We start from the raw sequence: 27,835 nt of genomic DNA, 5'->3' as shown, positions 1-27,835 counted from the left end.
CTAGAGTTAAAAGCAGAGTCTCAAGTTTGACTCAGGGTTCAAATCCCTGCTCTGCCTTTAGCAGATGCAAGACTAGGGAAGTTACAGACCTCGTCTAAAGCTTGCTGTCTTTGTCTGGAAAACTGCTTCTACTAATGGCAGGTGAGCTTATTTGGGCCAGCTCTACGGCTGAAATATAAAAAATGGGGAGCCTCCGATGCACCCTGCCCCCTATGAGAGCTCACATGGAATTAAAAGGAATACTAACTGGCAGTAAATAGGACTATTTCAAAACACAACTATGATGCTCTGACCACATAGTGAACATCCTTAGCAAACATGCAGCAGAAGTTTACCACTACTCTTCACATTCCTATTTGATTTTCGCAACTAGTGCATGCAGTAGAGACATCATCCTCTCCATTGCATACATGTGGAGATGGGTGAAGAGGAACTAAGACTATCAGACAGGGCCTTGCAGAAAGTCAGGGGGGACGGTGGACAGTGTGCACATGCAATTTGCAAACACCAGCCTTCTCCCCTACACCGCCTTTTCTCCAGACACAGAATCTCTCGTACCATTTCTCATGGTACACATTTGACCTGAGGAAACCCGAGTGTGACCACACATCCCAAAGCAGAAATGTTTTCTTACTTCACATATCCCATCAATACAAACATCGTGTTTGTTTGGGGAGCAAGGAGTTCCGTCTTTCACTTTGCCGGACATTGCAAAAAAAAACTCAAAGTTCTCAGCCTTGCAGTACAGTTTACATCGATCTGCCTCTAGAAGCAAAGAGATCAAGATAGCACGTGATCAGGAGGAAATAACAGGAAAATGACACGATGGCCAAAAGGATGAACTAAATTTATTTAGAAAGCTGTCATGTCTAAAATGGGAAATGTTGCAGTTTTGTATGTGGGTGTGCATGCATGAATGCATATATATGCGCTTTTAAAAATAGGAATCGCATTTGCAATTCAAATAAAACTGTTTTAACATGCAAAAATTTTATTTTTCTAATCCTCAGTAATAGCCTCAATACATAAGATTGGTGGGTTATATAGCTACTCTCCTTGGTTAGCAAATATTTTAGGCTTTACAGGACTTATGGCCTACTATTGACAATATATAGATGAAGGAGTGCTTCTGTGTTCCAATAAAACTTTACAAAAACAAACAAAAAACCGGTCAGATTTGGCACCAAGGCCATAGATTGGTGACAATGATTTAAGACATGGATCACTTTAGATATTTTTGCAGTTAAGAGAAAAAAATTCTAGGCACTTTGGAGAAGAAAGGGGGGCATATGGCTCATGTTTATAAAACATATAGAGAATACTCATGTCGTGAAAAGGAAGAGGAAAAAAAATAAAGCTAAAGGCTAAAAAAATGTAACTTATTGACCATAAAGTTCCTGAGAAGTTTCGGGTATCATAGGCAAAAGGGAAAAAATACTGCATTTCTATAGAGCTCTTGTTATCAGAAAGGAGTTATGCCAATTTCCCAAATACAGAGCATTCTTCTTGGCCAGCAGCTCCAGATGACATTTCTCATGGGAGACCGTGCGTGGGAGACACCGTGCAAAAGCCCTGACAACAGTTGTACAACAAACGTGTAAACAGTTTGCAAATTGCTGTGCTTCATGAAGCCTCTCGATAGAAGACAAAGTCACAACTTAAATGTGAAAGAAGTTAGATTATTACAATCCCAATATGCAGACGTGTCAATGGATTGAAAGTTTCTCCTTTACCTAGAAATTTCTTTTCACAGCTTTTCTAACACCTCCTAATTTTTGCATAGTAGATTATGGAAGACACAGCTATACCCTTTCTTTTCTCCATCACACCCGGGAATTAACAAGTTCTAAAAAGTTCAGTTTTACCCACACAGGCTCCTGAGCAAGTTTCTCTACTAGTCTGTTGGAAACACAGAAGGGAAAAAAAAAATCTCACTGCTGTAAGAAAGACAGACTGTCTACATTTATACAAGAGTCTTCCCTTGTTCATCTCAAGCTGCATGAAGGTCGTAAGACCTTAAAATCATGAAGGTCTGTATTTACTGATTCCAGGTACATAGCAGAAGGAGAACAGGGAGAGACAAAAGGCCTTAATCTGTCTGTCTCTTGTGCTAGGACCTGAGCTCCCCAGGCCGGGTCTCTGATTTACTCAATGTAGTTCCCTCCATATCTAGCAGAATGGCTCCCACGCACTAAATGCTCAGTAAACACCTGTTGAGCTAATCAATAAAGTGGCATGCTCTCTACTTAGTAAGTCTGCAGTTAAATTAGTGAAAAACTTATGAAACCAAAAGACATTTTACCAGTTACAGTATTTATTTGCTTCACTTTCTCCTTAGGTACTCCACACAGAACCTATTTTAAGGCTGATAACAAAACATATTCCATAAACACTGTATTTGAATGAAATCTGTAATCTGAGAAAGACCAAAGAATATCCAAGAAGACAAAGCCAAGGACAGAAAGGGAAGTGAAAAAGGAAGGATGATAGGATCTGGGGGAAAGAGCCATACATAAGAAACATGGGATTATGGGAGTATTCAACCAAGAGAAAATAAATCTTCAAATGCTGGACTTGAAAGCACCTGCAGGTATTCTAATTGTCCATGGGAACCTGCTGTGCAGTGCCCTTCCTAGATAACTGCTCAGTTCCTCATAGAATGCTTCCAGTGATGGGGAGCGGACGACTCATAAAAGTCCATTACGGACAGTTGATACTTATTCACCCATTCAGTCTGAAAATTATAAATGTGTGTCAAGTGCTGTTCTCAGATGCTGGAGGTCCAAGCATGCTCAACATGGACAAAGGCTTCATCCCATGGAACATAAATCCTTAGGGGGAGAAAGATAACGAATAGGTGACTATATGATATAAAGTCATGCGTGGATAAGAGCTCTGAAGAATGAAGCAGGTTAAGGATTCAGAGCATGACATGAAGGAAGGATATTCTGGGCAGGCTGGCAAGGGAGGCCTCCCTGAGGAGGTGCTATGGCTAGGAAGTTCATAGCCCTTGAATTAATCCTGTCTTCTGAAGTGATTTCAAATAAATCTAAATCCTTTTCTAGTTACTATCGCTGAATTTTTGTAGGTAACTGGTTTCTTTTCTCTTTTGCTTGGTAAGTTTCCAAATGATTCTACTGGAGAATTTTTTTTTTAAATGAATATATTCCCAGCTTTATCACTGAAGTCCAAAAGGCCCTTAGACAAGTTGTCTTTGCAAGAACACATTTGTTCCATAAAGCAAGAAAGAGGTTTACCATTGTGTATTACTTTTAAAAAACTGTTAAAAATTCATTAGTAAACATCGTATATATTACCTCTTAGTGCAATTTGAAACCCTGCAAATAACAAAGTGCTGAGTGTCTATGTAAAAAAAGAAACACACACACACACACACACAAAGAAACACATATAAGTAGACATTTATAGATTGATTGCTCATTGCTTCTTCCTAAGACATAGATTGCAGAATTTCTATGCCTGTCTCCCTCTGTGGTTTTGGACAAGTCATGACCCAGAGCCATACAGTGCTCCTGCAATGAATGACTGAGCAAAGCACTATCCCTTGTTACTTGTTGTGTGTTGTCTCTAACTCTGGTAACTTCTCTATGGTAACTGATAACACAGGTTCATTTGGAGCTTTTGCACAGCTACAGCCCCTCAGTCTTATTTCCATGAACTGTCACTAAATTCAGTGTCTTCCCATTCTACATGTGTGCCCTTGGGGTTCAGAGCTACCCTTTCCCAAGGGAGGATGGCTGTGTTTTGATTAAGCAAGGGAATGGAAATAATAGAAGGCAAACAACCCCACCAGTGACAGCTTAGTCTGAGGAGGTAATAGAAAGTGAATTAAATTTGTACATTGTAAGTAAAATAAATGTTTTGAGACTTCAGTAAGGTCACAATTCAATTTAAAAAGTAAAATACAAGCTATAACTTTAAGTAATAGTAAGTACTAAGAAGCCAGTATAGAGACATTTTGAAATACATGGCTCTGTGTGTGTGTAATACCCTGCAAATAGGCCTTCCCATGTGCGCAATCATCTAACATGTCAATTGCTGAATATGGCGTCTCTATGGGGCATATATGGTTTCACGAGTTCTTGGTCTGGACAATGCATACCAATTTCAATTAACATCCCTTGGAGACTTAATTGCTGAAATGTCAAAGGTAAGTTTGGAAACATAAGTACATTCCAAACACATGAACCCTTTGGCAGATGTGGGGGGCAAGGGGTGTCCTGTGGACAAAAAAAGTATGGAAAAGTAAACAAAATCTATGGATGTGAATGAAAAACTGGGGAAGGACAGGTCTAGGGGATGACGTCAACATCTAAATTCTTTTATGTAGGCAGCATTTTCTCCTGTGTGTTTGTTCCCATTACTGGGCACATAGACTCATATTTGTTGGAGGCTTATAGAGACCAAATTACCTTCCACTTTTGTATAGGGCTTCCACTGGTAGAACCATCCGCGGAAAGGTTTGCTGTTATATTCTGCACACTGCTGGGCTCGGAAATCCAAGCTATTTTCATTACAAGGGTTAACATTGCACAGCTGATATATACGGCTAGAACCTGGACAGAACTTGCCACCATATTGAGGCCTGAAAATAAAATTAAAGAACTTTAGTGCCAGCAAACAAAGGGCTCATGATTAGTGACAAGCAGTAATACGAGGAGCAACAATCACGATGAATATTGTCACAAAGTATGCAGTGTATACAGCCTATCACAAGATGGAAATAATGTGGTATACAACATGCCACGACCCTCCTCGTATCCATGGCAGGCATGACCCATCAACCAGGGGCTTGTTCTTTCTTTCTTTTCTCAACAAGGTCCTTGGGTAGGCACTACCACCGTTCAGCAACTGGAAATGCCATATTAGGTAAAACTTAACTTGTCATCTCTAATCCCAGTTTTATATTCTGGCAATTTCTTTAAAGAATGATGAAACCATATTCTTGGCCCTCATCCCTGTATTAGGGAAATTGGTAAATGCACCTGAATGTTCTAACGCACATGTGTGTCTGTGTGCTACACACATGAACACCCCCCACACACACACACACACGCTCACACTGGCATCAAAGCTCTTCAAATGTGGACCCAACCTATTCCCCAGCTTTCCCCCCATTTCTAAACACACCCAGCTTCCTACAGCAGGCTACCCACCTGATGCTGTGGAGAAGATCAGGACACTGAAAAGAAAAGGCAGAAAGCCTCATTTGCCATGTTCTCCAACTCAGCTGTGTCAGTCACTGAGCTGATGTTCTGATTATTGTCTGACTAGTGTATGTTTTATTCTAGGTGATCCTAAACTGTGAACAAAAATTCCCCTGTTTTCATCTGCATAATCACTCTTTAACGTTGTAGGTGGCCTACTCCTCTCCTGCCAAGCACAATGGGAAATGGATTTCCAGAGTAGGGAATCCCATTAGAACATAAATAATTATGATCTAATGGCAGGCTCTTTAAGCTCTTGGTAGGTAGACTGCAAAAACCAGAAAGCAATATAAGAAAAAAAAAGGAGCATAAACCAAACTGAAAATTACCAATAACAGCTTATCCGGCTTCTTCCAGGCACAGAGCAATTGTTTTCTTTCTCATTCCCACTTTTTGTATTTTTCTCCAAAGGTTAAAACCCAACTATGGATCATCTCATACAAAAGCTCAATGCAAACATGTAACATGAAAGAACGCTCAAGGTTAATAAATTTATGTGATTAAAATTCCTTGTCTCTTTAGGAAGCACAAGAATGCTATAAAACACCCCTGGATTTGCTTCAGCATATTTTATCAAATCCTCGTGCAACTGCATGCTAAGATGGATTCAACAGAAACGGGAAGTGTCATGCTGCCAGAAAGAGATTTTTTTGGTATTTCAAAACACTTTGGAGCAACTACTTAAACATTCAGCAGCCATTGTGCGAGATCAAATCCCTGAAGACTTCTTAAATCATTATCTTAAAAGCACTTAGAAAAACCTTAAAGTGCCATCTGATAGCCTTACTATTCCTGGTCACCTTCACAAGGCATAGTTAAAACTTTCTTAGTTTAAGACATTCCATCTGAGAGTTTACAAATAACCTTCATTTAGACAACTTAGATTCAATAAAGCAAGGACCACATGTTACTTCTTCAACTCAGAAACCATAACATGGAAAAAGATCTTGAAACTTCAATAGCACCCCTTCAGTTTGTAGATGAGGCGAATGAAATGAAGGAGGCTCATGAAATTTGCGATATTCATGAATGAATATCACAGAGCCAGCAAGAGACAGTGCACAGCTAAGCCCCCCGCCTTTGACTCCCCCAGGATCCCTACCCGACTCACTCTGCCTGCATTTAGTTGAGTTAGGGAGCAGGGGCCGGGTGCTGAAGAGAAGACAGTCATGCACAACGGTTAGGGAGTTGGTCTTTTATAATGAGGCAGATCTAGATTGAAATATTCTCTGCCTCTTCCCAGCTTACCTTTAGGCAATTTCATTCCACCTCCTGATCTGTAAAATGGGGGCAGCTGGGATGGTTAACTGAGATAAGTGTTGTAAAAAAATTTAGGGCTGATAAAGTACAGAAGCAGCCCAAGTTGCCATTGGTAGATGAATGGGTAAAGAAGAGGTGGTATGTATACACCATAGAATATTACTCGGCCATAAAAAAAGAATGAAATCTTGCCATTTGCAACGACATGGATGGAGCTAGAGAGTATTATGCTAAGCAAATGAGTAAGTCAGAGAAAAAAAATACCGTGTGATCTCACTCACATGTGGAATTTAAGAAACAAAACAAATGATCATAGGGGGAAAGAGAGAGAGACAAACCAAGAAAGACTCTTAACTCTAGAGAACAAACTGATGGTCACCAGGGGGGAGATGTTTTGGGGGGTTGGGGGAATAGAGGGTGGGGATTAAAGACTACACTTACCATCATGAAAAAATTTAAATAAAATGGTAAAAAAGGTTGTAAAAATAAATGGGATACAATGCTAAAAAAAAAGAATTTAGGGCTGAGTCTAGGGCAGAGTTAGCACAAATCAATCATAACTATTTTAAAATGTTTTCTGCTTTAACAACTGGCAAGAATTTGTACTTTTTCATCAAATGCTCCAAATGCAGGTACATTTTTCTGCAGCTGTAAACAGGAGTGTTAGGATAAACTAACAGAAAATCCTACCATGATATTACTTGGTGTAATAAGATTAAAAACCAAAATATGAACAGTCAGAAAACAAATGTCTGGGAACATGATTTTTTCCTTCTATTAGACCATTATAAAGTATGTTCATTTTTACTTCTGCAAAATTTATCATGTCCTGGCTACAAATAGTTATACTATTGGCTGACTAATCAATAGAATCAGTGGAGGAGCTCTGTTAAAAAAAGATACACACCCACACAGACAGATCACTCACTCCTGGGTCCCTCCAGACTTTCACAATATGAATATATGATAGGAAGACAGAGAAAAATCAGTGTTTTTTTAAAGAACACTTGGTGATTTTTTTTTTTCACTTGGTGATTTTGATAATCAACTGAGCCTGGAAATTACTGGGAAGAATGGGCCAGAGATTTGATTCAATTATCATTCCAGAGCTATGACTGTAGTGGCATATTATTTTTTTCTCAAATTGACCTGCATTTTAGGAAAGTTCTAGAATGCCTTTGCATGTTTGATATTCGCTACCTCAATTTTTGCGATTAATTTTTTTGAACAGACTTTACAGAAATTCCACTAGGCTCTTTTAGAGTGTAATAATTGAATAGCCAGGGAACCGGAAAGAATGTCAGAGGATTAAAACTGTGGGCTCTTGGTCTGACTCTACTACTACCAGCTTGGTGACCCGGGCAAAGATTGCCAGTCTGGGACCCTCCGCCTCCCCTGGTTACTCATTTGTCAAGTAACTGGATTAAAGAACAGGTTGCAACTCATGCATCTGTTCTAGGTAGATTGGGAGCAAAGGCCTGGGAAAATGTTATGAGGTTCCTGAAGCACAGTACAGCTCAGTAGAAAACAGAGCTTCTAATCCATTAAAAAATCTGTACCTCAGGGGCGTCTGGTTGGGCTCAGTTGGTAAAGTGTCCAACTCTTGGTTTTGGTTCAGGTCATGACCTCAGGGTTGTGAGAGATCAGGCCCTGCACTGGGCTCCATGCTGAGCACAGAGCCTGCTTGAGATTCTCTCCCTCTCCACCTGCCCCCACCCCGACTTGCACGCATGCTTTCACTAAAAATTAACAAAAATGTCCACCCTAGACATGGGGAAAAATAAGGGCCACATGTGTGTGGTACCGGTTATTCCACAACCAGATAACCTTTAAACAATTTTGAAGCTGAAAAGTTGGAGGAGTCTACAAATCAGCCAGGAATAGTTCATTTTTATGAAACAAAATATGTTCTGGGAAAATCATCATTATGTGAAATCAAAGCTCCTACTGCTTCTCACATGAGAAAATGAAACTGGTTAGGTGGAGTGATGTGAACAGACCCGATGTTTAAACTGAAGCAAAAAAAGGAATCAGTAATTTAAAATGGAGTGGGGGAAAAAAAAAACCCAGTTTTACTACAACAAAGTGAAATAAGAACAGAGAACAACTAATTCAATTGCCTTAGGACAGCTGCTCATGTACTTGTTTTATTTGTGATGCATAATTAAAGTAAACAGTATCCCGAGGAGCCTTAATCTTGTTGAAAATGATAAAACAGCACCAAATGGAACTACATTAGTGATTCTTTTATTAGGCATTTCTAAAATTACAATATGATATTTCCATGAACAATGCCCTATTATAATGAGAGTTCTCAATCCCACAGATATGAGAGGTTTTAATTTAAATCTCAGGGGTGCCATTCACACACTTTACCAGCAGAGCTATTAAATTAGGTAATCTATTTCTTTCTTGGGAAAATACTGAGCTGTAAAATGTTGTGATGTATGAAAACCAGACCCACAAAATAGGCTGAAAAAATGAAAAGTAATATAATGATTTTAAGAATTCTATCCAAGATATGGGCTACATGCAAAGTATGAGGAGGGTGGTTTTAATAATCTGGTATAAGCTGGAAATGCATCACAAGCTTGTCTACCATCACACCTAGTTATAGGATCTGAATAAACCAATGAGTTTCAACTGGGGATGGCTTTACCCTCTACAGGACATTTGATAGTCCCAGGGGACATTTTTGGTTATCTATCACACGGCTGTCAGGGAGAGAGCGTCATCCTACTGGCATCTAGTGGGGAGAGGCCAGGGCTGCTGCTAAACATCCTGCCATGTACTGTGAAAACCCCATAATAAAAATTTCCAGTCTCAAATGTCAATAGTGCCAAAGATGAAAAATGCAATTAGCCTGATATCCCAAAGAGCATCTAGGAAACCATGGTTAAAGTATCTTCTGACCCTCTTCTATTTTGGAACAAACTGGCCTCTTGATCCAGCTCAGGCTGCTGACTCAGATGAAATGCCATGTCTTTTTAAAATTTTCCATCTGCTCCAGTTTTGTTATTTATTTTAATTCACAACCTACCAAACATTTATGGGATGCTTATAACACGCCAGGCGCTTTGTAAATATTAACTCAGTTGACACAGGCACTCTTCTCATCCCATTTTTACCACTGAGGCATCTAGGGAAGGGAGAGAAAGTTGTCTGTGGCCACATAGCTGGAGAGAGCCAGGGCCAGGAGGCACACCTAGGGTTCCAGGATTGGGAGCCTATGTTTTTGACCCTCACATCACGCCACCACTCAAGCAGTGCTGTAAAGTGAAATCCCTATTTTCCAAGGACCCATCTCATTCTTCTCTCTCTACCACATTCTCCAAAGTCCAGCTTCATCAGTAAGGCGCCTCTCTCTCTCTCTCTCTCTCTCTCTCTCTCTCTCTCTCTCCTCCCACTTCTAATCCCCCCAAATCTACAGGAGACATTATTATATCTGTTACACACATAAACCAAATTCAGAGTTCAAGTGAACTTCCCAAAGTCACACAGCTAATAGGCAGCAGACCCAGGATTTTGTAGTCCAATCTCTCTGTCTCTCTCTCTCTAACCTGGCCTCTCTCTCCATCACTGTGCCCGTCAGGAAGTGTACCTCTCATGCATGTTGCACGTGGGAATTAGAGCAGATAAAAGGAACATAAAACCATCTTCGTTTTCAAAGAACACAGACGGCGGTTCAGAACCCCGGGCTACCCCGGGCCAGAGGGTGCCTGCAGGTGACCACAGGCCAATCTCAATCTGTAGACATTGTCATTAGTCCTCACTGTGTTCTGTTCAAAGAAAATTGAATTTGCGGTCAATGTCTTAACCGTTGGGAAATTTCCCACATGTTTTTTTGGATTTCTGGTTTCTCTTGAAAAGTCAGGCAGATCTGTCAACACGTGTTGATGTACATTCCTGCAAGGCAAAAATTAGCATACTTTCTCCAGTTCATCAGTTTGACACACACACGCACGCGCGCGCGCGCGCGCGCAGACACACACACACACACACACACACACACACACACACACACATTCCACTGGCCTAGCTCCTCTGCTCTACAGCACAGGCATCTGATTGTGTGACTGGGTGGCTCTAGTTGAGGCTGAGAAAGCAGCTCAGACTAGCCCTGGAGTCCCTGATCACTGTACTCACACTCAGAGCAACTAACTCCTTTGTGGCTTTTAGGTTTCTGACCACCAAACCCCTGCACCCCCCGCACCCCAGGGCATGCAGCCTTTATAGCCAACAGTAAAGCCCAGGTTCCTTTCTGGAGGGAAAGAAAGTGCAGTTAAAAACTGGGTGGCGGGGTGGCGGGGTGGCGGGGCCTTACTTGGGGTTATTGCAGTGTCTCTCCTGGAACTTGACGCCGCCGCCGCACGTCCGCGAACACTCGGACCACTTGGCCCAGGGGGACCACTGGCCGTGGACAGGCCGGGGGCCGAGCTCCCCGAACTTCACACACTGGCCTTGCCGACACCACTGTGGAAAGAACATGCGACATGTTTCCCGTCAGAGTCCACCCGGGGAAGGCGAGGAGACGCAGACACCTGCCCATCGACAGCGAACACAGGTATGTGGGCCAGTGGGGGGCCGCGTGACCCCTCGTGACCCCCCGCCCGCCGCGCCTCCCGGCCCGGGCCCCCCGCGTTTCCTGCGAGCGGGGCGAAGAGCTGGCACCCAGGGAAGGGCCGTGTGTCACCCACAGGCACGGCCCGTGCGCTTCGCGAGCTGCCGAGGCCAAAGGCTCAGAGAACATCCACCCCAGGCCCAGGGCGCCCGTGCGGGCCGCCGGCACCTGAGCCTCCCCGAGCCCCACGAGCGAAGCCCTTCAAGGACAGCCTGGGTCGCCCATTGGCTTCAGGAGGACCAGCCGTCTCACGAGGTACGGCCCCAGAAGTGGTCAGGCTGCCGACCTCCTCCTAAACCCGCTGCAGTCGTGGGGACACTCCGGCTCGTCCCAACTGGCCCTGCGCCCCTGCGGAGCTTCTCGCCAAACCCAACAGCTCCCGCCCGTGAACTGTGCTTGCAGACGGCGCCCTTTGACCTTTGGTCTGCAGGAAACGTTCCTAACCCCAGGCCTCTGGTGACCTGGAGCCCTCCGAGCTCCTGTGAACGAGCCCGGGCCTTTCCTCTGCCAAGGCGCCCACCAAGCCGGGCTGCGCCAACCTCCGTTTGTCTCCTTTGCGATACGTCCCGGGCTCTGCGGCCGTCTCTGTCCCTGGGGCTCGCCTTCGCCCCGCCAGTGGTTTTATTCCTGCGGAGCTTTATTATGAGCGAGTTCTGCATGACCTGGTGGACTGCACACTCTCCTAAGAGCCTCCGCAATGGGATGCAACGGGCTGGGCTTTGCACCCTGCCAGGTTCTGCCCAGGAGTGGGGCTTCGGTTACGGAATCGGGGGACGACGCTGGACTTCCAAGCCTTCGCCTTTCCCCTGTGATACGTTTGGCTCCTTGGCTGCTTATTGTTTCTGCTGCACTTTGCCCAGGTCAAGGCATTGCTTCCTCTCTTCCAGTTCTTGCCGTGCACCGATTCCTCCCTGTGTTTTTCATCTCTCTTTTCCCTGGCTTAATTGGCGTCTCAGAGTTTGCATGAACTCATAGAACACCGTTGAGCACTTTAGGGGGAAAGCAGTTGGTCGTTAAAGGATTTTGTCCACCACGAGCAGGAATCCGAATCTTCCGGACCAGGAATCCCCAGGACTCTCCCGGCTGAGCTCAGTGGCGGAGACAAAATAACAACAGCCAACACCAACAGAGGCTACGCTTTATGAAGTCGCTTCCAGGTGCCAGAAATGGTGCAGGCAGGGAGGGAGGGAGGGCTTCCCATGCACTTTCTAACATAAGCCTCCCAAAGCGCTAAGGAGTTAATAACTATTTTCTGGATGAGAAATTTAGCAAAGAAATACTAACACAGCTACCCAAGCAGCCGCACAACTAGCTGGGGCTCCATTTAAACTCAGTAACCAAAGCTTCTGAACAGGATACGTAAACTTCTCGCCTCACAGGCAAATGGCCCACTGATATATCTTAAACCTAATTTCCTTCCTTCTTTCTTTTTTTTCTTTTCTTTCTTTCTTTCTTTCTTTCTTTCTTTCTTTTTCTTTCTTTCTTTTTCCTTCCTTCCTTCCTTCCTTCCTTCCTTTCTTTTCTATCTCTTCTTTCTTTTTTTTCTTTTTTTTTAGAAATAAGGTTTTTATTTTTTTATTTTTTATTTTTTATTTTTTTATTTATGATAGTCACAGAGAGAGAGAGAGAGAGAGAGGCAGAGACACAGGCGGAGGGAGAAGCAGGCTCCATGCACCGGGAGCCCGACGTGGGATTCGATCCCGGGTCTCCAGGATCGCGCCCTGGGCCAAAGGCAGGCGCCAAACCGCTGCGCCACCCAGGGATCCCGAAATAAGGTTTTTAAATCTGTTTCCAACCTTCAATTAATTTAACTTTCTTTTCTTTCAGGATTCATCCTAGTATTGGCTTAGGTTGCTAACAGATGGTCTCCTCTGGCTTTTTCATTCAGTATAGAAATCAGAAATAAATACGTGAATACACACACATACATACACACATACATCCCTCTTTGACTCTAATTGCAGAGGCTTTTAGGAAAGTGTGAAGTTATGCTAAGTCATGTAGACCTCGTTCATAATATACATATCCTATATACACACATATATGTGAATACACACATGCATAATCCACATTAATAAAATTCTGCATATAAAGCTGGATCTATTCATATATATATATATATATATATATACTTTTCATTTCAAATTGAATGGCTGTAACCAGGCAGACAGCTTTTACAACAGACAGACAGCGAGCACAAGCCTTTCTTTCCTCACATGTGTAACTCGATAAAACTATGTGGCTTTCACAACCTCACGTGTTTACTGAGCATTCATGGCACGAATATCACCGAATGGCCAAGGCCACGAGAGAGACGGGAAGGACTCAGTGAGCGCCCAGTTACAAGGGGACAAATGAACAAACATGGAGTAGCTGCTGCTCTGTAGGACCCTTGAGATGAAAGCGTGAGACGTGGCCCTGGCCTCACGGCGTTTCCAGTCCAGGGGAGAACCAGTCCCATGCCCTAGCGGAGGAAGAGTCGGAGAGCTGTGCATATGGGGGCACTAACAATCACACTGGGGTGATGATGGGTGACACTCTTCTTAGGGCTTTCTGCTGAGCAGGGGGGCTTCTATCATTCGGTCAAGGGGCGCTCCCCCAGTATTTAGAACTGCAGTCTGGTCTTTTAAAATAATGAGGTGCAGGAGGGGCGTTAGGACATCTGTTTTCTAACTCCTGGCCTGATTTGTCTCAGGTTACGGTAACTAAAGTCTAATCCAGGGGCATTTTCATCCCCGTGGAACTACCCCCCTGGCATATGTAATGTAAGACAAACGTTAGCCCTATGCCATTTGGCACTTACTTTCCTTGCTTATTAGAGCAATCTTTTCTTGTACATCTCTCTTACGTTTAATGCTGCTGCTTTCATAATGAAAAGATCTGGCTTCTGCACAGGTTTCCCCATGGTCACTAACCCTTGAGTTGTAAGTCCTGAATTTTGATGTTTTAAAAATAAAAAATGATGGGGGACCTGGGTGGCTCAGTGAGTTGAGCGTCTGCCTTCAGCTCAGGGTCCTGAGATCAAGCTACTCTGGGCTCCCAGATCACTGGGGAGTCTGTTTCTCCCTTTCCTTCTGCCCTTCCCCCCACCCTGGTGCTCTTTCTCTCCCCCTCTAATAGACCAATAACATCTTTTTAAAAATTTTAAAAATAAAATAAATAAGATGCCTTGAGCAGTACTTACATGTTCAATTAATTATTTCACTCTTTCACTTCATCACACCTAAAACATTCCATGCACATTTTCAAGGAGAGACTTTATTGGAATTTCCTAAGACAGGGACCGCTGATGGAAAGTTGCACATTAACACCTCAATTTTTAAAAAATGGTTTTTTTCTTTAGTATCAAAGAGTTACAAATGCAAATCTTTTAAAACACGTTGAATAAATGACTCCACAAATATTAGAAAGTGTTTTCTGGACACTTGCTAATTTTTGTGGGCCTGTATCTTTGCCTGTGTCATTAATCTCTCATTGAAAATCTCTCTCCCACCCAGCTGAGGAACATCCATTTTGGGGTCCCCACTCACTGGACTTTATTTTATTTTTATTTTTTAAAGATTATATTTATTTATTCATGAGAGACACAGAGAGAAAGGCAGAGACATAGGAAGAGGGAGAAGCAGGCTCCCTGCGGGGATCCTGATGTGGGACTCAATCCCAGGATCCCGGGATCATGCCCTGAGCCAAAGCCAGACGCTCAACCCCTGAGCCACCCAGGGATCCCTGTACTTCATCCTAAGTGCACACCTAATTCCAAGCATTGACAGCAACGAGGGATTCAAGATCTGTTTACAAAGAAAGACAGAGTTACTGGCTTCTGCACAGGTTTCCCCACTAGACTGTGAGTTCTTGAAGAGATAAAACTGAATTTTATTCATCTTCATATCCCCAGAGCCTCTTGTCTCTGATACCCAGCAGTTGATAAATTATTGTGCAATTGAATTCATTTGAAATGACCGAGGCTTCTACGCAGGCTCGTGCCGCCTCGAGAGAGCCAAAAGCAGAGATCAAAGAACCTGGAGCATCTCCATGCTCCCCTCTCTCACAGCTCCTCGATCATGATCTCTCAAAGGAATGTCCCCAATCTGGGTCATTTATTGCTGCCTCAAGTGCACCTCTTCCTCCAGATGCTACTAGGAAAGGAGAAAAATACCCAGAAACTAATATATGAATGTTCTTCATTCAAAACACAGAAACCTCCCATATCAGAGCTGGTTCTTAGGGTTGACTGGCCAATGGCTTTCTGGTACAACCTAGACAGAAATGCGGCTTACCCTTTGCTAGGAGTCCCTCTAAGTGACAGGACTCTCCCCCTGTCAGAGGCTCAGTGACAGGTCCTGTGAGGTGAGCAGCAGGGGCTTTGTATGGGAGGACAGTCCTTCCTTTGCTACCAAAGGGGACATTTGCTCCCTGAAGCTTTTCTATACTGAATCAAGTTTAAAAGGCGAACAGTATACAGTGAAACCTTCCAGCTTATTGAAATAGAAATATTTCATCTAAAAATAGAAACCAAAGGCAGAAAAAAAATTCTAAACAATTGAGCCAATTGGTTTATATTAACATTGAGTTTTTTTTATAATAGCTGCTAAATAATGCAGGTTAATTTAAAGACAAGTCAGAAAATGTATGTGCCCAAGGCATTCCATTCTGAGGTCTCAGTTCAAATAGTTTGTACAACGGCTTGTTTCTATGCATTGTCATGTTTCCAGCACTAAAAACTAACAAGTATGCAGTTTACCATACTCAAGCCACAAACGGTCCCTTCTGCTGCAGGCATAAACTTGGTCTCACACCTGTGGCCCACTCGATGGCACCAAAGTGACTTGCAAATGTCCTGAAAGGTAAGAAGAAGCGAGTAAGGGTGTTGATACGATAAAAATGAAAATATCCAAAGCTTTGGTACACAATATTATATTTTGGGGCAGCTGGAATGAGACATTATCCAGGAAGTAGAGGCAAGTGAAGTTGGTAGCTGCAAGGTAACCAGTAATAACATGTTCTAGCAAATGTATAAGCAGGAAGTTTCGATGCTACCTGCATACGTGTTTAGTAATGACAGGGAGGTAATCGTAGTTCTCTCTCATAGAAACTAAGAGACCTGGGTTGTAATAACCACCAGCAACACTGCCACCAGTGAAGCAGAAGAGGCCAAGTCTGGAATTGAGCACATCTGACTCCAATCCTTGCCATAGAATTCCAGGTGGTTCTGCACCCTACGGACACATTATAGAAGTCTCTGATGTGCAGTTTTCTTACCTGTGCAAACTGTGATAAACATAGCTCTTGCCTCTAGGTTGGTTCTCAAGGATAAACGGGGCCAATGATCACCATCATCACCTTCCTCCTCTTTATAGTAACTTTCAAGTATTTCGACAATTCTCACACTAGACCATGAAGTGGTTGGACTCTCATGCTACACTGTGGTAGGCAGAACACTGTCCCACCCAAAACGACCACATCCACATCACTGGCACCTGTGACTTCATGCACTTACATAGCAAAGGAGAATTAAAGTTGCAGATGTAATTAAGGTTGCTAATCAGTTGACCCTGAGATGGGGAAACTCTTCATTTTCCAGATGGGTCCAAGATAATCATGAGGGGTCTTCAACAGGGCAGAGGGGGGTGTAAGGGAGCCAGAGGGAGGGCAGTTTGAGGAGGATTAAGGAGGATGTTGCTGCTTTGAAGATGGGGGCAGAGGCCATGAGCCTGGGAATGCTGGAGGCTTCTAGAAGCTGGAGAAGGCAAAGAAAAAAAAGTCTTCCCTTCTGGAATATCCAGAAGGGACACAACCCTGCCAACATTTGAGTTCAGCCCAGTGAGACTCATTCCAGATGTCTACCTCCAGAACTGCAAGAAAATAAATTTGTGTTAAGTCACCAAGTTCGTGGAAAGTTATTAGAGCAGCCATAGAAAGAAAACTAATACTGTTACTAACACCATTTAATGGTGGACACTCAACTAATTCCCCATATAAACTAATTTAGATGACGAGACTGAGCAAGTTATTGACACTTTCAATGCCACCAAGTCACACAGCTGGTAAGTGGCAAATGCGGGACTCAAATTGGCCTGATTCCAGCCAGAGTCCTTGACCACTGCTCTGGACCTGGTTTTGCCATTAATGGGACTTGGAAAGCTCTCAACTTCTCTGGGGCCTCAGTTACCTATCTCTAAAGAAAGGGGACTGGACCAGATTCCTTCCAGCTCAAACAGCTACAGTTGCTATTCAGAATTATGTCATTAATAGGATGTCAAAATCATGAAATGTCAAAATGATTCCATTTTGTTTGCCACATTCTATTTACTAGGATAGACGTGTGAACGAATATAATTTGGGGGAAAATATTAACAACCAGGGAGGAAACAAAATGAACTTTTGTGGTCACTTGGTGTAGCCCTGAAAATTCAATTAACCAGGCACCCAATTCCCTAAGCATTCCGGTTCATGTAGATTTCACGGTGAGAAAATATGGCAAGAACGTGCTTGGAGGTTATTTCACAAAAAAAGTTTTCCACGGAACCAAGAAAAGGAAACATAGGGAAACCAGAGATATGTGCCGTGAGCCTGATCTTGTAGACCATAAAGTCTTTACCCCCAACAGAGCATGGAAGGATACTCAGTACACTCCTTGGAAACCCACCCACCCATGGCCCCAGACGTGTGCCACACAAAACCATTTCAAATCTCAAAATAAGTCATAAGACACAATATGTCAATGTTTCCCATAGAAGTGGACCTGCCACTGACATTAGTAGAAAGCATAAGGCAGTCTTCCAGCGGGTGAATCAGCTTCATCATCTCTGTGCTCCTCCATGTGTTACCCTGGGCCTGAGGGGAACAATTTAATGTGGAAAAAGATAGTCTACATCAAGATGGAGAAATGAGAGGTAACCATTGAAACACAGCCATGGTTAGAAAGGCTTTTAGCATTAAACTGTTTTCCTCCTTACAGCCAGCAGGAAGCCATAACCCACACCCCTAGCCTATGTGGCAGCCACCGAAATGACCCCGGGGCAGACCAAAGCAAAGGAGACACGGATTCCACAGCCAATGCCAAGCCACAGGGCTAAGGGGAAGGGACAGTTGGAGAAGACCGGGAAAGTAAAGCAAAACACAAAAACACAGGAATCCAGAGTGAAATCAGACAGTCTGTATGAACATATTATTTCTTTTGTGGTGAGGTACATAAGTCAAACGTAATTATAGCCAACTACATGCTTTGACGACCAGGAGAGTCCTCTGAGAAAGCTCCCTTTCAAAGTAAACAGAAATGGGAGTTTGCACTTTTTTTTGCTTGCTCTTCCCTCCTTTTCCACAGCACATGTGACTAACTTTTCCTTATCTATAATTCCCTAGACTTAAGTAATAATTTCAGGAAAAAAGAAATGACCACAGAGACTCCAAGGTCTCGTGTTGCCTGGATGTAACTTCTAAGGGGAGTCTCAACATTATGCATGACTCTGTCCTGTCACTTGTTAACCGTGTTGTCCCACTGCATCCTAGGGATTCTGAAGGATGCCCCTACAAGTGAAACTGGATGTGCTAAAAATGTGAATGGTCTCTGCAGGTCAAAGTTTATAAAGCGCTGAACCCATCCAAGACTAAATTCCCCATTTGTTCCCCTCAAATCTGTTCAGACTCTTCCAGCTCCTGTTATGAGACCTCTGTGATTCTGGTGGCTCAATCCAGAAATCCTAGAGTCATCCCTGACTCCCTGACTTCTCTCTTTCTCCCAGAGAAGTCAGTCCCTTCTGCTCCCTTGAGGAAGGATGAGAAGGGGACAGAGGCAAAATCCTCCACCCTATGAAAATGGGAGTGCTAAAGAAATGGTAGCTTTAGTTACCACTGTAAATTCAGTAAATGAGTCCTGGGTATCTAGCTGCCAACATGGCAGGTACGTGCTACGTATCTGCCATCCACTGAGACAAGACACACACGTACTCAGTTATAATACAGTATCACAAGTTTATAGGGTGCAGATTGAGCCTGGGGGTAAGGAATGTTTAAATCTCCTTGGGGAAAATAGGAGGCAACACTCACTTGAGCTGAATCTTTGATGACAGTAGAAGATGATTACGTATTTGTCACATGGGTGGTCATGCAGCATTCTAGGCTGGGAGGCATATATGCAAAGACTTGTAGACATGAAAGAAGGGACGGTTTGAGAAAATACAAGGACATCAACATCAACTTATGTTGGGACACAAGTCCATGGGGGAAGTTAGTAAAAGCTGAAACCTGATGTAATAAATTTAGTAAGTTGCAAAGTAGGTACAATTTACTGATTATATTTAAATTTAAATACCAGGAAGTTTCTCTCTGGTCTCCACTTTTTTTCTCTCCATGTCAAGTTCTTTTTTAAAATAATTTTTAAAATAATTTTTTAAATAATTTAAAAAATTTTTAAAATAATTTTTAAATAATTTTTAAAAATAATTTTAAAAACAGGTATAACCGACAGGTAGCACTATATTAGTTTCATGTGTACAACATAATGATCCGATGTTTGTAGGTATTACAAAAGATCACCACAATAGATCCAGTTAACATCTGTCCCCATGCATTACTGCATTATTTTTCTTGTGATGAGGACTATTAGGATCTACTCTCTCAGCAACTTTCCAATGTGCAATATAGCATTATCTACAGTCACCATGCTGTACATTGCATCTCCCTGACCTATTTTCTAGATCTTTGTACCCTTTGATGTCCTTTATGCATTACAATGCATGCATTACAGATTCTCAAAGAAGAAATACATGCCCATCCTACTCTATTTGACATGCCTTTTCTTTCGAAGGAAATGTTCTCTGAGGTGATGAGCGTGAAAATATTCACTAGAATTCAAATACCTTCCCCATAATTCCTATTCTGCTTCAAACCCTCTTGGTGCATCTGTAAGCATGAGCATTACAGAGCTTCTGCTATGTGACAGTCACTGCTGGCTGCTGAGGTACAGAGCCCAAGCTGCTCATTGCTAACTTAGTAAAATAAGCAGCATGCATGGGAAGCACTGGCCAGAGTCTCTTCCAGCACTTGGGGCATTCCGCAGACAGCACCAATTCCCGTACTGCCAGGCAGCAGGATACATGTGTAGTAACCAAAGGCATGTTCTCCCCCATTGCTGTGGACGTGACCCTCCTTCACATCTGTCCAGATAATGTGGACCCATCAGAGACCAACTCATTTTCTTGAACTCTTTGAAAGGGAAGAGAGATCAAGCTTGACATACTGAAGACAGAAAACCTGTGGCTGGGAGAGGAGGGAAGGTGAGACAGGGATGAAGGATGGCCAGCCTCAGGCCTCAGACAAGGAGGTCACTGGGAGAAAGGAGGCTGCGAGGGTGTAGCTGCTGGAGGCAGGAGGAGGAGGGCAGGGAGCACGCTCTGGCAATACGCTGATGGGTGCCGCCATCCCAAGAGATTCATCCTCACGGTTACCAGGGAAGAGTTGTGCTTATCCTCACCTTAGAAACGTGGACACAAAAGCTGAGGGAGGTTCAGCCATTCGCTCAGGGTTCTAGGATGTGGTGAAATAAGATTTTAAAGCCAGGTCTACCGAAGTCCAAAATTTGGTGGTGGTGGTGGTGGTGATGGTGGTGGTGGTGGTGTGTGTGGTGTGTGTGTGTAAAACTGAAGACTGCTTAATTCAGTAGTTCTCAACCCTGAGCAGGCATCAGAATCACCTAGAGCCCCTGTTCAAGCACTGATTGCCAGGCCCTACCCAGAAACCTCCTTCTTTAGGACCTGGATGAGACCTGAGCATGTGCATTTCTAACAGTTCCAGGGGATACTGACAATTGCATCACTGGCTTCAGTGACACTGGAGCATTCTTTTCTTTCTTCTCTTCTCTTCTTTCTTTCTTTCTTTCTTTCTTTCTTTCTTTCTTTCTTTCTTTCTTCTTCTTTTTTTTTCTTCTAACTATTATGTAAAACTGCCTTTCCAGGAGGCATAAAGTTAAAAAAAAAAATAGACAGTGAGGAGAACAGGTGTGTAAAGCAAAGCAATGACACATCTGAAGACTCTGAAAACAAACACCATCCTTTATCTGTGCCCCTGAGATGGGTCCACACTGCCCAGACCAGCAGGGCCATTAGGAGGTTTGCTTGTTTGGGAAACTCCTCCCATGTAGTGCCAGGCAGGAACTACCTGGGAGTCTCAGAGGTCATGCCATGGTTCGTTATAAGCAGGTATTTCTGCCCCTGGCTGGGGGGCTGGTGGTGGGAAATTTCACATTCAGAATCCACTACCTTCCCTGTCCTACCTCATAGTCATCTCAAATCCCTCCGTGAAGCAAATCTCCCCGTCCCCCAGGTTCCCGTCTGTGCCTGCCTCATTCTATCCAGCCTTCTAGTCTACCATTCCCACTTCCCTTTGCTCTGCTCCCATAGGAAGACCATCACGCTGAGGTGCTGTCTCTCCAAAATATGGTATGGTTCCAGAAAAATATCGGTCACTGAAGAATGGCTGTGTGAGCCCTGACACCATCAACACCCCTCAAACGTGTGTTGAATGTCTGATCCTGAAGGAATGAGAGTAATTCTTAAAATTTCCTTTATGTTTCTAAAGAAAATCAAACTTATTACCAATTGTGCATTTGCTGCACAGTAAGTGCTTAATAAATGTTTGATTAATGGATGCGTAAACTAGTGAAACCTTTAAGAATGAAGCGAACAAGAGATAGAATTAGGACAAACTGTCGACAAAGTGAATGTCTACTGACTTCTGCCAAACACATCAACTTAACAGGCAATTAGAAGCAGTTGTAAATTTATTAGCGTATCCATGATACTCCAGCATTTGCCAAAGTGAAGTCCATGCACCATGGAGGAGACACCAAAAAAATTGTGGATGGTGGGTGGATACACTTTTCTAATAATTATACATTTAAAGAGCATTAGAAAAATATGTGATCCCAAATCAAACCTGTGATTTGGTGGTTATTTATTAGGCCTGGACTTACATATTTTTAAGTGAGCCGATTTATTGGAAAAGCAACAAGTGAATCACAATACAGAGATAGAGCACAATGAATGAAGGTAGTTGTCAGGAACTGGATGTTGAGGTTAGTGACTGAAGCTTAGGAAACACTCATATTAACTGCAGAGGAGGAAGTTTTAACATCAATGTGATTGATAGGTTTTGTTTAAAAGTTTTGAGGCTTTGGGCAAATGGAATACACATTCTCTGAACTCCATGTAAAAAATGATAACTCTCATTTCAAAAGGTCTTTGTGAAGATTGAGGAAAAGTAAAATAAGTCTCTAAGAAGGTGCCTGATGTGGAGCAGAGGCTCGCATGGCAACTGCTGGACATGGGGGTGGTGGTGGAAGAGGCAGTGCTATCCACAACGATGCTGGCAGTGGTGGTGGTGCTGGTTGCAGAAGAAGGAAAGGAAAAGACAAGGGACAGAAAGGAGGAAGAATAGCAAGAGAACAGGGAAACAGAGCTATAAAACTGTGTCATTTCCCTGTTTCTAGATACCTAGGATTTCCATTTTTCTCTCTGAATACTAGGGAAGAAAAACTCGAAACTGATTCCACAGTATTGATGTTGAGATGGTCAATGATGGATTTCTTGGCCAATTTGTTTGATGTTTCTCCCATTTCTATCGCTTGGACTTTTTTGCTTTTCCCATCCATGTTCCTCATAATATTGAAGGGAAGACTTAACACACAAAGAAGTTGGCTGCCAACAGTAGTTTTCATATTCCATAAAGGCATATGTATATATTTTGAGGTGGTGATGATTCTCAATGTATCACATTAAAAAGAAATATGAATACAACAATGGTAGAATGATAAGAAGTAGGTAAACGTGACTGTACTCAGATGTACTGCTTGTGATGAAATCCTCATCCACACAGGAGGGATTTTCTTCCAAGGATGCAGTCAGATGGTATTTAAACCAGGCATGGCCTATGGGGGATAAGCCTGGATAATTCATTGACAGTAAAATTGCCACTTAATTATCATGCCAAACAACTGACATTTTAGAGATAACCCAGACTCTAACCCTTGGCCTTAGCAAACCAAATGTTTATATTTCTGTTAGGGACACAGACACATTGCAGAATCTTAATGTAAGTTTGAAATCACAAGCAAACATACCTTCACAAAACCAAGGCTGCATAACTTGGCTTTTGCTCCAAATTGCCACTTGCACTGTGTGTCAGCATCATAAATCTGTCCTGGTAGTTTGTCTGGATATTTATACTGTCCTGTTTGCTTGGGCTCATCCACCAGACACCCAGCCTGAGGTGTGCTGCCGTGAAAACACATCGTTGTTAATTCCTACGTTTATCCGTGATCTTTCCATGGAAAACAGTACACCTCTGAATGCACTCATGCAAAGAAAAATATAGCATGGTGAAAGATATAGGTAATACTTAAAATTAAAATGTATATATATTTTTTTCCCAGAGAGTGAATCCTAGCCTATCTAAGAGGGTGAAATGTACACAGCTATGGAAGATTTTACCTGGTACGAGAAATTAGAGCTATCCAAGTAGTTTGATTTGGTCTGCTGGATGGGAAAAGTCAATATATTTGGAAATCCCCCAACAATCTCACTTGACAATATTCAACAAATTTGTATTGGGTGCCTACTGTGTGGTAAGCATCAGGCTAAGTGCTAAAGATACAAAATAAGCTAGCCAGACACAGTACCTGTCTTCATGGAGTTGAAAGTCATGCTGTATTTTTTTTTTTTTTATAAATAATGGGGCAGTGGTCAAAGATGTGCTTTACCTCAAATAATCTTTATAAGCAAAAAATAAACAAGTCTTTTGAAAGCATCAGGAGAAAGGATGCATTGGGGCAATAAGCAGGATAATTTCCCAAAGTTGCTCAACTGGGATGTGTTAAGAAAAAAATCAGTCTTGATGGTGGATATTGTTAAAAGCACCTTCCAGGGATCCCTGGGTGTCTCAGCGGTTGAGCACCTGCCTTCGGCCCAGGGCATGATCTTGGAGTCCTGGGATCAAGTACCACATTGGGCTCCCTGCATGGAGCTGCTTTCCCTCTGCCTGTATCTCTGTCCCTGTGTGTGTGTGTCTTTCTCATGAATGAATAAATAAATCTTTAAAAAAAAAAAAGGCACCTTCCTTCCGTTTAACTTACATAGTTAAACTATGGTACCAATGAGAGGCAAAATAGCATGGTGATTAGGGATGATTTTGGAGGCAGACAGATGGGAATCTGAGTCAATCATGAGACCAGGAACAATGCTAATATTCCTCATTATTGACAATGACTTCCAATAAGAGTTTAACAGATCCAATAAGAAAAGGCATATTAAGCATTCAAAGTCAACTGTTGTTATCATCATCCCAAAACATTTAACTGTATCATATTAATGATGGAAATTCAATCTGATTAAGGTGACCTTGATTTATAATATTTATTGAGTCCATTATCACATGAGATAGAAAAGATAATTTCAAGCCCCGATCATAAATTTAGAACTATTAAGACAACCTTCTAATTTTTTAAAAAGATTTTATTTATTTGAGAGAGAGAGCACACTAGAGAGTGAGAGAGCATGCATGAGTGGGGTAAGGGCAGAGGGAGAGGGAGAGGCAGACTCTTTGCTGAGCAGGGAGCCCCCCGGGTGTGGGGCCTGATCCCAGAACCCTGGCATCACGACCTGAGGCAAAGGCAGATGCTTAACTGACTGAGCCACCCAGGTGCCCCAAAATAATTTTCTATTTGATGAAACGTACTTAACAAAATTTGTCAATATTTTACTGTTCGTTGGGACATTGTTTGGTTAAACATCTTTACATTTAATCAGCTTTCCCTGTATTACTAATTCTGTAAAAATCTGCAAATAATATGCAATAGTACAGGTTAAAAAAAGGTATCAATATTATGAATTCCCAAAGAAATTTTGTTAGTTGCCCTAACATTTGGTCAAAGGGAAATGGGATTAGAACCTAAGTGTTCTTGTGAGTCAACACAGCATGGTGAGATACATAATAACAACTAGAGTGCTATTATAATTACAATGGTCAAATATATATGGTTGCTAAATAAAATTAGAGGAAACTTCAAAGAGTTCAACTTTGGGCTCATCATTTAATATGAATCACATAGTGCTACCTTCCTAACTTCCATTTTACTAATGCCATATAGGAGTTTTGAGTTACCAAAGAGATTTTATACCTATCATCCCTGTTGGATGTGTTCTGGACACACAGATAGCTCATGGTCATTTCAAACAAAATAGCTAAGCAAGACAATATTCCTTTCATTATAGAACACGTGTAGCATTTTAGCATTTTTAATACTCTTATGACTGAATTGATTGATCAGATTAAAATAATTAGTCACAGTAAGAAAGTATATCTAGCAGCGTCTGGAGGTCATAAAGGGGAGATAGTTATAAGCATAAATCTTGGGAACAGAAGCACACCTAACTCTGAGTCTACACCTTAGCAGCTGTAGGATATTAAGCAACACAATTAACCTCCCTATGACTCGGCTTCCTCAACTGGATAATAAGGATCATAATAGGATTGCCATGAGGATTGAATGAGGCAACATGTGCAGAGCATTTAGTACAGTATTAGACTTTCAATGTATTTTTTCAATAGCAATAATGATGACAATATCATTGTCACCACCACCACCACCACCATCATCATCATCATCACCATCAACATCATCATCATCACCATCACCAATCCCCTGAGTATTTATTTTAAACGTCTGTTGAGCATGGTTTGCTGTCACCACTCCAACCCTCAGAATACTCCTGGCTTTATTTTGTCTCACCTAAGGAATTTCTTGAGATATTGCCGGCTGCATGAAGACCAGGAAAATACCCCGTTGTTTCCTGTCAGTGTGGGGGACATGATATTGCCTTCAGCCTTCCTGCAGGGATTGCCTTCCCCATCGTGAATCATGCCAAAGCTGAAATAGAAAGATGAAAACAGAAATCTTTCTGTGAACCCATTTTCCAAATTATAATCAAAGGAATAAGATGCATTGACAATCAATGAACCCAAGTGAGAGACAGATTTATCAAATTTGTAAGAAAAAAGACAGACAAAAATGAGTTACTATATACAACCCACCTTTGAACAACACAGGGGTAAGGGCTCTGACCCTCCCCACCTGCAGTTGAAAATTCAAGTTCAATTTTTATCTCCCTCAAAACTTCTACTAATAGCCTACTGTTGACTGGAAGCCTTACCAATAACCTAAAGTTAATTAACACATGTTTTGTATGTTACATGTTACATATCTTACAATCAAGTAAGCTAGAGAAAAAAAATTAATAAAATCATAAGGAAAATAGATTTAAAGTACTATATTGTATTTATATTTTAAAAAATCTACATGTAAGTGGACCTGCACAGAGTTCAAACCAATGCTGTCCAAGGGTCAACTATAGGGGAGCCTGGGTGGCTTGTCAATTAAGTATCTGAGTCTTGATTTCAGCTCAGATCATCATCTCAAGGACCTAAAATCAAGTCTTGTGTTGGGTTCTGTGTACTCAGTGCACAGTCTGCTTGAAGTTCTTTTTCTCCCTCTCCTCTGCCCCTCCCCCTTGCTTGCACGCTCCTTCTCTTTAAAATAAATAAATAAATCCTTAAAAAAAAGTCAACCATAGTACTGTAAAATTTATGGAGAAAATTCTAAAGAATGCTAAGGGCTTTGTTCTACTATGTCTTGGCCTACAAAATCAAATGATATGTCTGCTTTATATTTTAAGGGTGAGAAACTTTTGGTCAAGATATCTAAGTTAAATTAAAATGATGGGATAGTCAAACTCTTTTATTTCAAGTACCAATTTTTTTTTCTTATTAGTCTCAATTGTGAGACTGTGATAAGGAAGTTCAGGGTCAGGAGGTGATAGGTATAGAAATAAATTTAGACATATGTTTGACATTCGTATTTCTTTCCTGCTCTGTACAAAGGGGCCTTGTACCTAATAGGAATTTTTGTACCACTGTTCACAATAAAATTGGTTCATTTGTACCTTGCTAAGAAAGTGGTTGTGCACATACACAGGATTCAAATTTCCTGAATATAATATGCTCATGATATTCAAAATACAAAATATTCAAATATAAATTATAGTTGTGGAGATGATTTTGCTTTTATTTTTAAGTCAGAGATCAATCAGATGCACTGAAAATGAGCATTTAATATAAATGCTGAATATGAGACACACACATAAACACTCCTAAACTCATATATCCAAAGAACTTGTCTTTTGTAAAGGTCATTTTGTAAAGCAGCGTGCTTATTTCAATATGAATGCTACTGTCCAAGGACCGTTTGAAAATCCTCTCCAGAACTGCCTCAGCACCAGATAACATGCTTTATAAATTCAACTCATTACTCTTAGGTTTCTCATTTCTCATTTCAAATTCTATTCTCAGAAAGATTTACTAACACCACTGACAACAATACTAAGTACACGCAATGACACCAACTACCAAGAATATCCAGTGTGTGCACTGAAAGTCTTTGAACAATTAATGTATCATTACATTCTGGAAATTTACACATCTGCATGATTATTTCCTTGGCATAATGAACTAAAAAAGACTCTTCACTGCAGCACAGCATGGAAGACATTCCTAAAAGACCAGAGGGTCCATTAGATGACTTGCAGTCCATCGGTAATTCTGTACAGCTATGAAACATTGTTGTTTGTTTTGTTTTTTCAAAAAAAAAAAAACATTAGTCACAATGACTGGCCTTTAT

General features: G+C 41.9%; 1 protein-coding gene across 1 annotated transcript in view; it reads right to left on the bottom strand.

Annotated features, from left to right (window-relative positions):
• ADAMTS18 (ADAM metallopeptidase with thrombospondin type 1 motif 18) overlaps positions 1–27,835 on the bottom strand; it is a 135,054-nt gene that overhangs the window by 40,693 nt on the left and 66,526 nt on the right. Inside the window, exons 9-14 of the mRNA XM_041772137.1 lie at positions 25,892–26,029; positions 23,225–23,378; positions 15,851–15,946; positions 10,813–10,961; positions 4,434–4,606; positions 635–765 (exon numbers count right to left, since the gene is read on the bottom strand). Of these exons, the coding sequence (XP_041628071.1) occupies positions 635–765; positions 4,434–4,606; positions 10,813–10,961; positions 15,851–15,946; positions 23,225–23,378; positions 25,892–26,029 (841 nt within the window). The remainder of the gene's footprint in view (positions 1–634; positions 766–4,433; positions 4,607–10,812; positions 10,962–15,850; positions 15,947–23,224; positions 23,379–25,891; positions 26,030–27,835) is intronic.

This window comes from Vulpes lagopus, chromosome 10, assembly GCF_018345385.1.
Source record: "Vulpes lagopus strain Blue_001 chromosome 10, ASM1834538v1, whole genome shotgun sequence".
NCBI lineage: Eukaryota > Metazoa > Chordata > Mammalia > Carnivora > Canidae > Vulpes > Vulpes lagopus.
The sequence above is the reverse complement of the archived record's forward strand: the minus strand, read 5'-3'. Positions and strand labels throughout refer to the sequence as shown.